Genomic DNA, 18,264 nt, shown 5'->3' on the forward strand with positions numbered 1-18,264 from the left:
AACTTTGATGCCACACTCTTCTAGAAAGCCTAGTAGTTTCCATCAAGCTAGTTTTCTTTACACCAAAAATTACCTTTTTTATTGGTGACATTCAGTCCTTAGGCACTGACCAAAACTTGGCATCTGCCATTTAGTTCCCTTTTTTCCTTCAAAAACAGTTCAGTTTTTGTGACTTGCCCCAGTTTGCTATTTTTGGTGTCGTCAGTAAAGAAGTCCTGTATCGGATAGTAAGATGCCTGAGCACTTAAACCGTGGTTGTATTTTGTGCCACCCATTTTCCCCTCCTGGGCTAGATGCTGATTAGAAATGTCATTATTCCAGTTCCTATCCTGCAAACACAAGCAAGTGTGTTGATTTTTAAAAAATGATTTAAGGAGCAGTTATGGTGGTTGCTTTCCTGGTGACACATGCTTATGTCCTGTAGAGGGAGATGTTTTCACTCCCTGAAGTGTGGCATTTCATAGTGCTGCATTTACGCACCTTTATAATTTAAAAAAAACACTTGACCTGTTCTGTGGCTCTAGGATCTCACTTTGCAGAATCTTCAAACTAACAAATAGGCTAGTTACGCCATAAAATATGTTGCTGGTGTTTCTTAGCTTGTTAGTAGCAGTCAAAACTTTCAATCTTGGATGTACATAAGTTATCTTCAGAAGCCTCTAACTGCACTGAGTTGACTCTTCCCTCTGCCTCCTAGTATGATCTGTATTCAGTTACTTTCCTGTTTTAATGTTCTATTAAGTTTACCTGCTTGTAGACTTGTCTTTTGCTGTGTACAGTCTGTGCCCACATGACCCTGCTCATTTCATTGCAGGTGCCAACTATTGTGATACTGAGGTTGAGAATGGAGGTCTCCTGGGTAGCAAGAAAGGTGTAAACTTGCCCGGAGCAGCTGTTGACCTTCCAGCACTCTCTGAGAAAGATATTGAAGACTTAAAATTTGGAATCGAGCAAGGTGTAGACATGGTGTTTGCCTCTTTCATACGCAAGGCTGCTGATGTTCATGCTGTTCGAGCTGTGCTGGGTGAAAAAGGAAAGCGCATCAAAATTATCAGCAAAATTGAGAACCATGAGGGAGTGCGTCGGTGAGTGGCCAATAACTAACTCCAGACCAATATCCAATAATGACAGGATCAGGAATTTGGAGCAATATACTATCTTGGGTGTGCCAAATGTGCAAATTTTAGCTAGTGTCCATTTCTCCACATATCTGTAGCCTCCAGTTATTTACACAGCACTTGAACTCATTTTTACACCTTTTGTTTTGTATGTGGCTGCTGCTTACTGTGGTTTAAATCTCTAGATTAAGGCAGGCAATTCCCAGAGGAAATATGACACTTCATTCCATTACAGGTTCAGACTGTTGTCTCAGATTGAGAAGGAGGGTCTCCTGGGTAGCAAGAGTACATTTATAATTGAGTAAACATGTTTCCGATTAATACTACAAATAGTTTGATACCAAAAATTAGTCTTGTTTTAAAATGACTCAATTTTCTCCAGCTTTGATCTGATTGTTCACACTTTTTGACACATGGCTCCCAACCTGAGTTGATTTTTGTAAATACTGAGTTTTCAAGCACATTTTAATCAAACTTTACATTGCTCAGTTACTAGAATACAGCTACTACCATGTTAAAACAAATCTGACACATGGAATGATGCTGCCTTTGCAGTTACGAATATAGAATTATAGAAACACAGGTTACAGCATGGAAGGAGGCCATTCGGCCCATCAAGTCCGCGCCAGCTCTACTCGCGCAAGTATTAACTTGTGCAGAAACTAATGGAGTGTCCACTCCAGGTGCCTGTAAGAATTATGAGCAACTGTTACTAAATGCCATTCATTACCTTCAGCCTTCTTCTGAAGTACTTTGAGATTAAGCCTTTGAGGCTAAATCCAGGTAAAATTTGAGCATTTCATTTGAATCTTGTTTCAGTCCTTCGCTTTTCAGACTGGAAGTACTGAATTTTGGTACACTTGATTTTTACTTTTGGATCCTATTTTGAACCCAGCACAAGTTAAATAAAAGGCTAACAAAATGTTCATATTTGAGCAAATTCCTAGTTGTGTATCCTAATATTTGGGCTCTCAAGGAGTCTTACATTTTAGCTTCTGCTTTTGATGCAAACTTTATCTAGACTAATTCTGTAAGTTTAGCAATAACTAAGAGGAATACTGAATGACCAATATTAGAAGTATTTCTGTAACTTGAAGAATAAAGGCTCTTCCTCTAATTAGCCCAGAATCTGTGTGGTAACTATTCCCCCCAAGTATAGCTATGTGCTTGATCTGTATAACTGAAGAACCCACATGGCAGTCATAAATCAGTTTCTAAAATTCACCTCTTCAGATTTGATGAGGTCCTGGAGGCTAGTGATGGCATTATGGTTGCTCGTGGAGACCTGGGTATTGAAATTCCTGGTGAGAAAGTGTTCCTTGCTCAGAAGATGGTGATTGGGCGCTGCAACAGAGCTGGCAAACCTGTCATCTGTGCTACTCAGGTATGTAGTTATCTTTTTCAAACTGTATTGTGCTATACAAAGGAGTGCTTCATAGCCAGCTGCTGGATGAGGTTTTTTAAGTCCATCCTAGAATGCTCACGGGGGGCTATGTTTCAATTATACATCTCATGAATTTTACAGTTTAAAAAGTCTAACTGGTTCTTGCCGGAGATGAATGTTGCAATAACCAAGTAGTGTACTTAGAGCTAGCCTCCTTTCACAGCAAGAGGTATGTGATGTCCTAATAGGGTATTTGGAGTTGGCCTCCTTCCACAGTAGATTAATTGGTGTTCAGTTTCTTTTGAGAACCAAAAATCTTAATTGAAATTGCAGACATTCACATTTCTATGGTTCTGAATTAGGGAATGCACAAGATTCTTGAGCATATGCTAAGTTGAAACGAAACTGAAATTTTAAAAACTTGGTGCTAGTCAAGGTGGGGGATGTTAGTGAAGAAATTTAACTTTCCCATTTCTTCACCCTAGTGTCAGGTTTTAAGTTAGTGTGGTTATGCAGAGTAAAGTGCTCTTGCCTCATCCCTAAGCTGAAAGAGCACCCTTGACTACCAGTCATTTTCATGTCAACTAACCTATGATATCTGAATAAGATTGCCAAGTAAGTGGCAGCTTTATGCTGTGGACCCATTGACTGTCCAAGCTCATTTCACTTGGGACTGTTTGTCTCCATTGCTTGTTAGCTGTTTTCATTCTCTGTCTGGGTTGAGTTTGAATGTAGGTCCTAGAGGTTAAATGCCAGTGCACAACTCGGTTGGTTTTGAAAGTTAATTCTCTGGCTTCCATCTGTCTGTATTCTGCAACAGAAACTTTCTAATGGAAATGCTTACTAATCAGTAACTGCTCCACCTCTTATAGATATAAATATGTACAATATACATTACTAGGAGAAAGTGGCCAGCTGTTCTTGTGGAGTGATTTTGTATTTTTTCTAAGTTTCAGATTTCTTGGGAGGAGGCCTCCACTTTAGACCTTTTTACCATAATTTGGCATAGTGCTGTGCTTCAGCAAAGTTGGTAGAGCTTTCTACCCAGAATGTCTGTTATCCAACAGAGCTAGAGATTTTAACAGTGCAGCTTCTGTTGGTGCATATATAAAGTAAGGGTAATGATTTGTCAGACCATATAGCAATTGTTCAGTGAGGTGGACTAATGGAGCTTGAAGTGCTTGCTTCTAATTATGTCTATGGAATGCACTTTATACCTTTGGCTTTTCTCTACTTTCAGATGTTGGAGAGCATGATCAAGAAACCCAGACCCACCCGAGCTGAGGGCAGTGATGTAGCTAATGCTGTACTAGATGGTGCAGACTGTATCATGCTGTCTGGAGAGACTGCAAAAGGAGACTACCCCCTTGAGGCTGTGAAAATGCAGCACCTGGTATGTAGTTAACAGCAACCTTGCAATTTTACAAAATTTTTTGGAAGCAATTAATACTTGCCAAATTAGACAGTAGGAATTTGATCTAGGAACTAATGAATGTAGAAGTGGTATGATGAGACTCTTGTTTTCAGCTTCCTGTAAGGAAGCGAAGGCAAACAATTTTGGGGAAATGCAGTATTAGTACAGTGACCTTGCAACATAATGTAACTGGGTGGGGAGGATATCATTAATGTTGCATTAGCAATTTCAATCTTTTTCAAATTGGCAGATTCCTGGGCTGTTGAACTAATAAATGTTAATTAAAATGAATGAAATAGCTGCCTGTGATGCTTTGCTTTCTGCCTTGTGGCTACTAGATATTTGGTTGATTTACCTCAACCACCATATACCAAGTTGACAGATTTCATCTGACTGTAATGGTCATTTCTTTCACCTCATTGCCAGATCAATGTAATTGGCTTTTTTAAAAAAAAAGTAATGCTGAATCTGCCACGCTTGCATTGGGGGGAAAAGATGTAACCATGGCTAGTTTGGCTTGCTGAAATAAACCAGTGGCTTAAAACTTGTTATACAACAAGATTTGAATATTGGATTCTGAGTAGTGAAACCCTTTTACACTTGTGTTTAACTGCTGTCGGGCACACAAACATGAAAATGACTTGACTGGAAAAGACCAGTTGGTCCATCAGGCCTGTTCAATATTGTCATGGTGCAACTTAGTCACACCATGACCCCCATCTTCTGTCCCATCCCAGCCAGCTGTGCCATCTCCTGAGAGAGGCAAAAAACCCTAGGCTAATTTTGGCAGTGGGGTAAGAGGGAGAAACACAATTCTTTTCTGACCCCTGAAAATGAGAAGCTCCAGGCAACCATGCTGACTGGGAGACATCCCCAACTACCTTTTTAAACCTAAATAATGTCAACCAGGTAGCAACCTGTCCAGCTCATTTTTGAACCTTCATTTGTTGTCTTGAGCTGGCAACTTGTCCCATAGGTTGATAAATCTGTGAAAAGAAACAACCCCTGACATCTAACCTAGTTCTATACTTAATAACTTGTATTCATGTCCCTAGTCAAGAATAGTATTGTTTTAATGTTTACTCCCCATTACATGCAATCTATTTGCATTTGCAATAGCCTTGAGGCACTGATCACGAGCCTTGAGATTCATGTACTGACACCTAGGTCTCACTTAATGGCCTTAAGTTTGCAACCTTGTTTGGTGTTGGCCCAACCCATGTGCATAACAGTACATTTATCTATATTGAATGACATCTGCTAGATAGCGATCTATTTTCTCAATCACATCTAATCTACTTTTCTCACCTAAGGACAGTTTCCCCCAATGCCTTCATCCAGATCATTGAAGAGCAACCAATACTGATTCCTGCAGGACTTGTAACTGGTCCCCCACTAAGAACCACTGCTATTGATAAAATCTTTTCCCTATAAGAATGTAACCAATTCCTCATCTAACCCAAAATATGTTCCCTAATCCCACAGGGCTTTATCTTATTAAGTAGCCTATTGTGATACATGTTCATCAAAAGCTTTTGACAAACAAGGAATACCATTCAACTGGGCTACCTACATCACCAACCTAGTAGCTTCCTTAAAAATTCAGCCAGGTTGGTGAGACACAACCACCTCTTCCAAAAGCTATGTTGGGAGTTTCTGATAACCACTTCTCTTATGGTCATCCAAGAGCATAATTGCACACTTTTTATAGTAAAGATCTGGTAGGGGAGGAAAAGTATCTGCACGTATGAACTAATTAGTGGTTAGAAGCCTGTTAACAACATGCCTATATTGTAATCCTCTGCTATTTGAAGTGATCTTGTGCAAGTCTTTGCCCACCCACATTGCTTAAAGATCGGTACCTGGATGGATTAACTGGAGATGAGAAGTGCACTTGCACCTTTCTTGCTGCCACAGGAAATATCACCGTATGACTGAACATGTAGGGATTCTTTTCACACATTTATCAATCTTTCCAAAAAAAAACTTGAAGCTGCTGGAAAACTTTGGTGTAGGATACCCCAAAATAAACTTTCATTTTAGGTCTTTATTTTTATTATGTAAACTTTAGATTTGGTATAGAACAGATTTTAAATTTGAAGCAATTCAGTAGCACTCAGTAACCAAATCCAGTGCTCCAATCTTATTCAGTTGCAAACTGAAATGAGCACATGTGCATGTGAGATGATCAATTTAATCGCTAACTTGTGCAAAAGATCTGCTTGACTCCAATTCCCAAGTATTGCAACGTTTACAGCAGGTAATGATTTAAAATAAGTTTCTAGTGTATGTGGTGTGACTACAGTCCACTGACAAAAGTTTTGTGCTTAAATTGAATTATCCATTAATTTGTATTAAGCAGTATAAATGAATGGGAATTTGGTGCTTAAAATTGAATCATATGCAGTCTACTTCTCAATTCCAAGTATATGTGGCTTAATTGAGGATTCAACTAGCCTCTTTTTTGGCTGCAAGAAATCTAGTTGATTGAATATATGAATGTGGAAACCTGAACAGCAAAGTCGATACTCTGCCGAGATTGCAATAGCTTTAACCAAACTACTACACTGTTAGGGAGAGGAAGAGATTTTTGGAGTGGGGTTTCTTGCTGCTACTTCAGCCCTCTCTGATAATGCTGTCTTGCATTACAAGTACTTAATTTTGCCCAGTAAGAGGACAGCTGCTTTCAAAATGGTTTTCACTGTAAACTGGCCCTGCAGTAATCGCATTTTACACATGGCTGTAAAGTTGACCAAGGCAAATTCATCAGGGCCACCTGTTGCTGTGCTATCTTCTTTCACTGGAAGATTGGGCTGAGACAAGAGGACAACCCTCTTGTCTCAGCCCACAACTTTTTTTGTACTTTTGTCACCCACTTACAACCTGTGCCAGCTTTGTGTTTCACATATTCATGCTTGGTCATGAGTTTGGGTGTACCCCAATGATTCAGTACTTGGGCTAGTAAGCCAGTGCAGTTGATTGGAGAGGGGAGACCCTCTGGGTTGTGTGACTCGTTCAGTATTGGGAGAAAGTGGCTAGCTGTTGCTCCTAGACAGCTGGATTTTTTGTTCCCAAAGGTGGCTGAGTGGCCATGTATAACTCTTAAAGGAAAGGGCTTACTTCCACTTCCCACCCCCAAATATTGAAATTGGGAACATTGGCAGTAAAGGTATTGTGCATTAACCAGTCTCTAGAACTGCATTGGATTGACTGTCCATTGTTCTTGCCTATTGGACAGGGTAAAATTTCTCCTGTAAACTTGCTGATACCAGTTTTATTAGTCAATTTTAGCTTTGCTGATGCTTTCAGCCATGCAGCTGCTCACTGATACTGTCTTGCCAATACTGCTTTCAGTCATGCAGATACTAGAAGTTGACTGTTTAGATCTCCTTTAGGCCATTGAAATGACAACCGCAGTAAATGTCCAGCCACCTGGTAAATTGCAAAGTGGTAATTAGTTAATCTGAGGCAACAAAGCATCCTCTAGGGGATTTGGAAGATGTATGGGTTACATTGCTTGATCATGGGTTTTGATGCATGAGAAAGTTCTAATCTTAAATTGGCATTTAATTTGTGTGCACCCCCATTTCCCTCCTCCCCAAGCTTTAGTTAAAACTAGAAAGGAAGTATAGTTGGCAATATTGGATCATATCTCTGGGGAGCTACTTAAATTCAGAAGTGGTGCAATATTTTTTTAATCTTAGAATAGACAGAACAGATATTCTAGTGGTACACCAGTAACAGTTGCTGCTCTGAGGGAGTGGTAGGGCCCAGCTGAAGTTAACAGGCTGGATTTGTTTGGTTCTTTCATTCCAAGCCACCTTGACTTAGGCACATTAAATATTCTCTGAACTAATGTTTCACAGTAGCAACTTCACTGGAGAAGTTAATGGCCTGGAATTTCCTGCGTATTTGCACCCAGAGACAGACGCGTGCAATTGATATGCAAAGCAAATACACGGCCTGAAAGATTGGAATTGGGCGCAAGTGACTTACACGTGCAATTATAATACATCCAGATTTCTTTTTATTTCTTTGCGATAGTCATCGGCCCCTCTGCCCAAACGCATCTCTGCTCTAATGGTCACTTTCCCAAGTTACATGTGAGTTTCTTGCAATTGTGCTTGGCTCGGAGGCACTCTTCAAATTGGGATCAGATTTTCAAGCGTAGAGGCACCCAAGTCAGCTGCTCCAGGAAGCATTGAAGCTCTTCTCATCCTGCTAATGCAGACAGCCACTTTCCAGTTTTTTTAAGAAATGAAAATGGCTCTACTCCTGCTTGCTATTATGGAGGAGGAAGAGGAGAACCAGACACACAGGCCTGGAGCGGGAAGCACCACCAGGGGAGACAGCACCCCAGACACAAGTACCCGACCTGGACTTAAAAGTAACGGCATTGTGTGAAAGAACCAGATTGATGTTGCTGCCCAGCCACAAAACCCATAATGGCAATTATCAGGAAAGTTTACTGACCAGTATATTGTAGAAAATTTGTAGGAGTGTAAAGTGACTTCTTCAAGGATGCCTTGACTTTTTAAGATGCAAACTTAGTTCTACCAAGTTATGCTTTGCTTGAAGACTTGGGGATTGAGCACTTTACTGCCCAACACCTAAATTAATTTCTTGAAGGGTTTGAATCTTTGGAATTTTCTACCCCCAAAGGGCTGTGGATGCTGAGTAGTTGAGTAATGTTCAAGGCTGAGAGATTTTTTGGCCATTAGGAGAATCAATGGATATGGGGGATCAGGCAGGAAAGTGGAGTTGAGGGCGAAGATCAGCCATGATCTTATTGAATGGTGGTGTCGGCTCGGGGGGCCGTAGGGCCGACTCCTATTCCTTATGTTCTTAAATGTTTCAGTTTTGTACAAGAAACAAAGGTGGATCCAGATCTATACTGAATATCTTACTTCAGTGGCATCAAATGTGCACTTTGGCCTTGCTAATTGTACAAGTACAATTTATAGTGGAAGAGGCATGACTAAGCATTGCTCCAGTATCACAGCCTTTACCCTTCCAACCTGAATCTAAAATTGTATAACCCTCTGCAGTTAACTTGGCACAAAGCAAGAATGAATATGTAACCTATGTATTTCATAGGCTTAGTGCACTTATCCACTGCACTTTTTAAAAAAAGTTTGCTCACTTATGGAAATATGTTTATACCCATATGGGGAATAATTTCCAGACCTGGTTTCTGTAAGTAAGCACATTCTATTAGTGTGGAAGCAAACGTTCCACATTTTTGGAAGTTTTTGAACCCAATTCCACATCAGTATATATTGTGTTGGAATTTGGAAGGAGAAGGCTGGGATCTTGCAGTCTGTAAATTCCTTGCTGCAAGTGGACAATTCAACTCCAGTGGGAGAAAGAAGGATTGGTTGGATGTTTCAACAGCGCTTGCCTGGAAGACCTCATGGTATTAGTCTTTTTTTCTCATTTCATCTCTTTTTTTCTCTCTCTTCCCTTCTCCCCCCCCCCCCCCCCCCCCCCCCCCCGCCCCAAAACCTTCCCCAATTGATCTCAAATCTTAATTATCCAAGGACCCATCCAATCTCAATAAATCAGTAAACCAACTAACGGTGCCAGCTGCTATTATGATTAGCCTTCTGTTCTAACTTTTCAATTGAACACTAAATTTGAATGTATCTAGCCTTTATTCTTTTGCATGATCTAGAGCACTGGCATGTTTAGATGGCAGTTGTGCAACTTGTATAGAATGGCTAGAGATCATAAGCTTAAAATCAAACTCGTCACATGTATCTGTACAAATTTACCACTGTTAATTGCAAATCAAAATTCTGGATAAGTTTCAAATATCTGAGATTCTTTGCAGCTGCAGTGAAGGAATGATTCCCTTCTAATTTAATGAAGTGGAGCATTAGTTTGTTCTAGCTGGAATGGCATCTGAATACAAGTGGGCTTTTATTCTCATTTAAATATTCCTGATATGCAAATGTTGCACAACTACCCAAATCTTAACATTAGTGAAAGTATCATATACCTGACTCTCTTGCATCTTTCTCTTTTCCTGTCTTATTTTGTGGCCTACAGATAGCTCGTGAGGCAGAGGCTGCAATGTATCATCGACAGATGTATTCGGAGATCTCTCATCTCTCTCCTACCACGGTAGACACCACGGAGACTGCTGCCATTGGTGCTGTGCAGGCCTCTTTCAAATGCCTTGCTGCTGGTATTATAGTCTTGACCAAATCTGGCAGGTAGAGTAGTAAATGAGGAGCGATGCTGTGCAGAAGGTTTAGAAGTAACCATTTCTCCTTACAGGCTTCTGGATTGTTAAATGGCCTGGCAGCTGGATAGCCGAATCTTTCTTGTGGTTGAAAGCTTTTCTAACTGACATTGGGGTAATTTGGAGTAAAATAAGTTGGATATACAAAATGACCCAAGTGTTCTTTTGTATTGATCCAGATTTGAGCAGGAATACACCCAACCTATTGGCTTTATCCAGCTGCCAAGTTAGAAAATTGTCCAGATCTAATGATTGGAACAGAGCATCAATTGGGCTGAACTTGGCTGGCAGGTAGGTTGAAGGTAGCCTGAAAATGTCGGTGCACAAGGTGTAGGCAGGATGAATGGAGCAGAAGTGGTGGTGACTGACTGGAATGTTCCCTTCCCTGGTGCTGTTTTATGTGGCATCTGCAGATTGCTCGTGAGGCTGAGGCTGCCATGTACCATAGGCAGCTATTTGAAGAGCTGCGTCGCCTTTCACCTCTTTCCCGAGATCCATCAGAAGTAGCAGCCATTGGTGCCGTCGAGGCCTCTTTCAAGTGTTGTGCTGCAGCTGTGATAGTGCTGACTAAGTCTGGAAGGTAGGAATGATTCCATTGCTTGTCCCTGAACTGTTGACATTTCACGAGCCTATTTTTGTCCTGTCAGCTGGTTATCCTTTTCCTTTCAGGGTGTGTAGAGAGCAGTCCAAACTGAAAATGTCAATCCGATTTTAAACCGTAGATGTCTGTGTAGTAGTACTTCTGCATTAAAACTGTGTTGTAAGACCATATTCTGAAGACTTAGTACTGCATGCAGTACTCTGTGTGGACTGTTTTGTAGATGTAATTTGAAACTGGTGTATAGCTGGCTAGGAACCTGAGCACTGACTTGTGGATTTCTTGCTGGAGCAACTGGACCTAAAATCTATCTTTAGGAATATTGGCTCTTAAAATTGCAGCTTTCTCGTAGTATTAAAAGGCTGTCACTTTTTTAAGCTAGACCAGAAGAGCAGCCATCCATATCCAGTAAATGACTACTGGGACGTGAGCCTGCAAATAAGCAAGTTAAGCACAGTGGCACGAAAAATCATTCCTTGTGCCTTGCTTGTAAATCAGCCTTGGCCTTATTACCTGGGTTTCCCATTTTCTGTTTTTTACAAATTTGCTGCAAAATGAGCATTGGAAGGAGCCTTTGACAACTGTTTGTAGGAGTGCCTCCATAGACCAGTGGATATTGATGACTGCATTAATTTTTACCAACTATTGATTAATTTCAACAATAGCTCACTTTTGCTGTCTTGACTTTGAAGTATGCAGCACCATGCTTTATGGCACATTTAGGTACACTTTTTCAGGCTTCCAGACTTGTTCTTTTAAGTCTTTGCTTCAGTTACCACTTCAATGTTTCCTCTGGCCCCTTCTATCTCCTTTCTCTTTTCTCCCCCAGTACATAGAATTACATACATGGGAGGTAATTTTAACATAGTGTAAAGGTGATGTTGAATAGGCCATCTGTTATTTTTCTTCCCATTGACTTAAGTAGATATGACAGGCAGGTGATCAGATATCACCAGAAGCTAAAATTACCTCCATGGAATGTACAGAATAGAAACAGGCCTTTCGGCCCAACTGGTGTTTATACTCCAGGAGCATTTTCTCTTTCGTTAATTACCTCTTCCCAACTTGCCCCTGTATCTCTGTTCCTGTCTCCCTCATGTATGCACCAAGCCTCCCCTTGAATGCATCAGTGCTATCTGCTTCAACCACTCCACATGGCTGAGTTTCACATTCTCATAATTGTGTAAAGATATTCCTCCCAAATTCCTTATTTGATCTTAGTGGCTATTTTATATTTATGCTCCCTTGTTCTGGACTCACCCACAAGTGGGAACAATTTCTCCACCCTTTTGAACCCCTTCATAATTTTTGAAGACCTCCATTAGTTCTCCTCTTGGTCTTCTGTCATCCAGAGATGAGCCCCAGCCTGCTTGGTCTTTCCTCATGTTGCATCCTGTAAATCTTTTCTGCACTCAGGTGCCTCAATATCCTTTATGTGGAATGGAGACCATACTGCACACTGTACTCCCAAGTGTGGTCTAACCAAAGTTCTTTACAAAATTTAACATTATCTTCCTACTTATGTATTCTGTTCCTCTAGAAATGCACTCTACTTCTTTTGCAATCTTGATTGCTTGTGTTGCTACTTCCAGCTATTTAAAAAGAATATATCTCTATTCCCAGATCTCTTGGCTCATTTACTCCATTTAGTTTCTTGGCTTCCAAGGAATAAGTGGTCGTCCTCCTACCAAAATAATTCAACAATAATAAAATAATTCAGTAAGGTTGGTTAAAGATGACCTTCCTTTTAGAAATCCATCCTGATTTATTCTCCATCTCCTAGATGTTTTATTATCTCATCTGTTAGCAAAGATTCTAGTATCTTTGCTACCACTGACATTAAGCTAGTTCCTTGGGTTAGTTCCATCTCTGTTTTGAAGATGGGAATTACATTTCCTGTTTGCCAGTCCTCTGGCACTATTCCCTTTTCTATTTTTTTATATGAATAATAGTGCTGCTGTCATCTCCCTACCTGGACCCAGTGCTTTGTTCTCAAATTTGTCTAGTATCTCCTTTCTATCTTGTAATATCCTTCTTGACTTCTACTGTTGTCATTTTCTCTGGCTTTGTGAAAACTGATCTATTTCAGTATCCCCTCCTGTGAATTTATCTTGCTCATCCCTTAGTGGCTCCATCCTTATCTTAATTCTCCTTTTGTTACTTGTGCCTCTAGAATATTTTACTATTTTTATTATGTTCTTTGATATTTTCATTTAATATTTCTTGCCTTCTCAATTGTCTTAGCCTTTTTCCTAAGCTGCTCATATTGCCCTTTGCTGCCCACCCCTTTATTTATATACTTTGCATATGCCTTTTCCTTTGGTTTCAATTTCATCTTCACCTCTTTATATATCTGACATTGACTTCTTGTTCATTTGACATGGAGACTTATCTGGCCTATGATAGCAGTGCAGTGGTCTGCTGGTTTACATTATCAAGCTGCAGCAATATTGTTTTTCCAGCCTCTCTTTAACTTTCATGAGATCGTCTGGCTTTGGTGGAATCTTTAGCTGTTTCATATGTGGTGAACACAGCTGGTACTGTATACCTGTAGCAAGCTTCTCCTTGGATTGAAATGGAGTGATGCAAGCAGCTGTATGCTACATTGACCTTTTTGAAGTGGCTGTTGATTCCCTAGTACAACAGTGCATTGTGGCAGAGCAAAATGCTAAAGTACATAACATAAAATTTAGCTACCCCATCACTAACTTGGGTTTACACTTGAGCTGTTAGCTAATTGTCAAATGGTTTGATTCTACAAAGTGGGTAATCAACTGTATCTGAATGTACAATTTCATTCTCATTGCAGCTATTGTGTAATGTATTAATCAATTTCTTTTTGTTTCCATGTTTAGTTACCTAAACCAGTAGAATGTAGGACATGGCAGGCTTATACTTGAATTTTCAGCTTAACTCCAGTATACTTTGAAAGTTGTCTTGATGTATTTAGGGCTATTTTTTAAAAAAAAGACAGTAGAGGGAACACTCAGCCCAATATTTTGCAGAAAATGGGGAGCACAGGCTCTTAAATATCAATGCTAAGAAGTTCTGTTAGAAAGCTGTTGGGGCCTGTGTTTGTAAAAGTGGTTTGAGTCCAGTCCACTCTGATGGGATGACAGCCTCCATTAGCTATAGGTATCCTGTATGACATGAGTGGGCAGTCTGAACCCATGAGGCCAAAGCACAAAACTACCTGCTAATTTGGCAATGTCATGGTTAGTATGGAAAATACAAACATTTCACCCTGATTTAGTGAAGTTGGGATATAGTAAAGGACATGGCACTATACCTTGACCCATGCTATACATGACTTTCCCAGTGCTAGCATTTCTTGGTCTGAGCAGAAATTTCATAGATAATAAAACTTGACATTTCTCAAGCAGGATGGAATTTACTTTCCTGGTTGCACTTTGTTGCCCATAACTCTGATTATCCTTCATTAAAGGGGCTCGGATTGAATACAGCTTCTGCTTGCTGTCAATGTTGGGTATTCAAATACTTTTGGGTGCCTGTGGCTCAAGTGAGTTGTAAAGCTAAAATGATTTTTTTAGAAATTGCAGTCTAACTATTTTAGGCATAAACTAGCTTGTTCTCTGCATAAAATGTTGTAGTATTCCTATGTGGTGGAAAGGGAAGTAAAATAGCTTTGGATACTGTCTTGATCAGTTTTTTTTTGCACTGAGCCCATAAGTTTCAAATTAGATTATCATAACTCAAATCTATATGCTGAGCACTTCAATGTCCTGAATGAAGCAGCTAATTCCTGTTCTCTGCAAATCACAGAAATGTGAGGTAATGCATTTGGGGAGGGCGAACAAGGCAAAGGAGTACATAATAAATGGGGATACTGAGGTGTAGAGGAACAAAGGGACCTTGGAGTGCATGTCCACAGATGCCTGAAGATAGGACAGGTAGATAAGGTGGTTAAAAAGGCATATGGAATACTTCCCTTAGCTGGGGCATACAATATAAGAGCAGGGAGGTTATGCTAGAAATGTATAAAACACTGGTCAGGCTGCAGCTAGAGTACTGTAAAGCTCTGGTCACCACATTACAGGAAAGATGTGGTTGCATGAGAGGGGATACAGAGGAGATTTGAGGATGTTGCCAGGACTGGAGAATTTTAGCTAGGAGAAAAGATTGAATAGACTTGGGGTTGTTTTCTGTGAAACAAAGGAGGCTTAGGGGAAATTCAGTTGAGGTGTATAAAATTGAGGGGACCTATTTCCCTCAGCAGAGGGGTCAGTGACCAGGGGGCATAGATTTAAATTAATGGATCGAAGGATTAGAGGGGAGCTGAGGAGAATTTTTTTTCAACCAGAGGGTGGTGGGGATCTGGAACTCACTGCCTTGAGGGTGGTAGAGGCAGAAACCCTCAACTCATTTTTAAAAAGTACTTGGATGTGCACTGGAAGAGTCATAACCTACAGGACTACGGACCAAGTGCTGGAAAATGGGATTAAGCTGGATAGCTCTTTCGGCCGGCACAGACACGATGGGCCTTCTGTGCCGTGACTTTCTATGATTCTCGTGTCTTGCTGCTGAGTTGAATACCAGATAGATGTTGAGAGCTAAGTGGGTTCTCTGTTTTGATCAACATATGGATAGAAGTCTGCAGTGACCTATTCTGCTTCCCATGGTGGCTTGCATGATTAGAGAACCCAACTATGGTGGGAACAGCAAGCCCAGATTCTTGTTCAGACCTCTTTGTTTGTTACTTATAATTATTCTGGGGTTCACACTGGGGATTGGCTACTGGGCTCCCCAAAGTTCCAACCTCTGGGGAAAAATGAGCTGGGTTGTTCTGGGCACGTGCAGGAAGCCTGCTCTATAACTGGCTATTTTCTGCTGAGCAATAAGGTCTGCAGATTGCAACACTGCAGAGCTTAAAATATTTTAAAGTGCCAGGTGAGTCCCCAGCTTTACTCTTCTATCAGTGCAAAGGACAATGGTATCCATGCTAACATTGGGTAAAGTTGAGGTTGGCTTGAGCTGTGATGCCCTGCTGACTAGCCTGCCAACACTTGGTGTCCAGGTTCTTGCTCAAATGAATGGCCTTTTATTAAGGCAATGGGGGCTGCAGGCACCGTGGCTTTACATGAGTTGGTGCCTTCAAGAGTTGGGTGAAAATGAATATTGGCCTTTGGAGACCTGCAGACGGAGTAGAGCAGTGAAATGCTTAAACCTGACTGTACAATCTCTAATCAAGTTGCATCTCATAACTTCAGAACCAGTTTGAGCCTGTATTTAAGGCGTTGAGCAGGCTGAATCTTCAAAGTTTGATGTAAATGAAATCCACTGGAATTGATTTGAAAATCTCCCTATTGCTAAGCCATAAAACTGTTTGCCCCATTACTTTTGAGTACTGACTTTGCTCTTTGTTTGCTTAGGTCTGCACACCTGGTGTCCAGATATCGCCCACGTGCTCCTATCATTGCTGTAACTCGTGAAGCTCAGACTGCACGTCAGGCCCACCTTTTCCGAGGTATTTTCCCTGTCCTCTTCAGACAATCGGCTGATGCGGTGTGGTCCGATGATGTTGACCAGAGAGTGAATTTTGCCATGGATGTCGGTAAGTTAAGCACGTGAACAAATTCATTTTGTTCAAGGAAAAAAAGCTAAATGAATAGATTTCAACTGCACTTTGCCTTTATTCTGCATAATTACTTGAATCAATTTAACTTGCAGGCAAGGCTCGTGGTTTCTTCAAGACCTGTGACCTGGTGATTGTGCTGACTGGCTGGCGCCCAGGATCTGGTTCCACCAACACCATGCGTGTATTGCAAGTGTCTTGAGTGTGTAGGAACTAATTTCTGATGTCCACTGCAGTACCTCTTCCCTTTAGGCAGCAGCAGCTTTGTGTACTGCAGAGCAGCTGCCAGCTGCTAACCTTCAAGCACCTCCACTTAAGCAAATTAAAGAAAATGCAACATTCTCGTTTATAACGTGTTCTGCTCCTGATCACTCTGCTCCACTGTACTGCACCTGACTGTCTGATGTAAGACTATTATAATGTTTCAGTCAGTGTGCTGTGTTGTACTAAGTGCACCTTCCTTCACAAACCCTTATTTATATTTTGTGTTTGACACCTATGAAAGAGTAGTGCCCAATAATGTGCTCCAGTATTAATCTGACACTGTTGGTTAAATTACTTGTGCATTATTCAGAAATACTATACAATTCTGTTTAAATCCTACCTGATCTGCAGTGTCCGAGATTAGGCCAGACATTTCACTTGGTACAACATGCTGTTGTGAATATAGGAGTAGCATGTAGTTTAATTGTTGCACGTTTGTGGATGACATCAATAAAAGCTAGCTCCCACAAGTTACTCCTGTTGTCTTGTCTTCACTTTCAAACATAATCAAACACTGACTGCTTAGACTGGCATGTCCTACTTCCTGGATCCTCAGAATATCCTGACTACTGCAGATCTTGGACCATGTGAACTAGCAAGTCCTATGTATGAGTTCTGCACTCTGGCTTAAGAGGCATCCTGGAATAAGCACCTGTACTGTAAAGTGCACAGTTGAGGTTGCAGATATTTGGGGCCAAGTACTGAAAGATCTTGGTGCAGCATCACTAGTAACATTTAACTTCTACAAAATTTTAAGAAAATTGAATTTTGTCTTGCATGTGCAAATAAGATTGGTCTATGAACAGGACAGTATCCCATGTCATGATGTTTGATCTGCATCACCCAGTCTTCTAATTGGACATTTTTCACCTTGGGAACTGTTTGGACCCAACCCAGACTGGGATGGAAGTCTTCCCTTCTGGCTGCAAGGGTGCTGTGTGAAATGAGTATAGGCACTCCTGATCTGGTTGCTATGGGCTTGTGCAAAATTGACCCTGATGGATAATTAAATTGGCAATTGTATTCAGGTCACAATGGGAAGTGGAAGAATGATGCATGGTTGGGGAGAGGAGGAGAGAAGGTGCAAACTGTGGTCTATGGGTCCTGGCAATCTGGCCTTGAAAGCACAGGTAACCCTTATCTTGTGTTTGCCGTATTCACAGCTTTGCTCTGTTGAACTTTGATCCGGGGGGTTTGGAAAGGGTGGTTCTTCATGGTGTGCCTCACAGGTGAATAGATTCTAAATGAAGATCTTTCGGCATAAACCTTATGTGCCCTTTGAAGTTGGATTAGCTTGGACACCCCTGCAGTTGAGGATGTTAGTCTAAGGTACATCTTACTGGGGCAGAGTAGAGAAGGAGCTGGTGAGGATCAGTGGGTATAGTTGAGAATTGAAAATATGTTGGCCGTGTTCAGCAGCTGAAGGGGAATAAAATGTGTGCTAATTCTGAAGAGTTCAAGAAATGTGGAAATACCATTTCCACTGGTCATTGAATCAGTAACCGGGGTGGAACTTAAGATGAGTATTGGAGAGAGAAATGGACAAGTTAGGATTTTTTCCAGTGTTACTAGGATGTGGAGTACATTACAGGTTACTTGAAGTTGAAACACTGGGAAATTTAAGCACTTAAAGATTAAAGTGGGGC

The 18,264-nt window shown here is 40.9% G+C and overlaps 1 protein-coding gene across 3 annotated transcripts in view; it reads left to right on the forward strand.

Annotated features, from left to right (window-relative positions):
• The window catches only part of pkma (pyruvate kinase M1/2a), a 37,736-nt gene extending 20,644 nt beyond the window's left edge, over positions 1-17,092 (forward strand). For 2 of the 3 annotated variants that reach the window (XM_067973631.1, XM_067973632.1), the window contains exons 6-11: positions 815-1,085; positions 2,352-2,502; positions 3,743-3,895; positions 9,968-10,134; positions 16,152-16,333; positions 16,450-17,092. In XM_067973631.1, the coding sequence (XP_067829732.1) occupies positions 815-1,085; positions 2,352-2,502; positions 3,743-3,895; positions 9,968-10,134; positions 16,152-16,333; positions 16,450-16,556 (1,031 nt within the window). In that variant the 3' untranslated portion in view covers positions 16,557-17,092. Of the gene's footprint in view, positions 1-814; positions 1,086-2,351; positions 2,503-3,742; positions 3,896-9,967; positions 10,135-10,576; positions 10,744-16,151; positions 16,334-16,449 lie in introns of all 3 variants that reach the window. The other variant, XM_067973633.1, reaches the window with a different exon arrangement.
• Positions 17,093-18,264: the final 1,172 nt, after the last annotated feature.

This window comes from Heptranchias perlo, chromosome 38 (genome assembly GCF_035084215.1).
Source record: "Heptranchias perlo isolate sHepPer1 chromosome 38, sHepPer1.hap1, whole genome shotgun sequence".
In the NCBI taxonomy this organism is placed as follows: Eukaryota; Metazoa; Chordata; class Chondrichthyes; order Hexanchiformes; family Hexanchidae; genus Heptranchias; species Heptranchias perlo.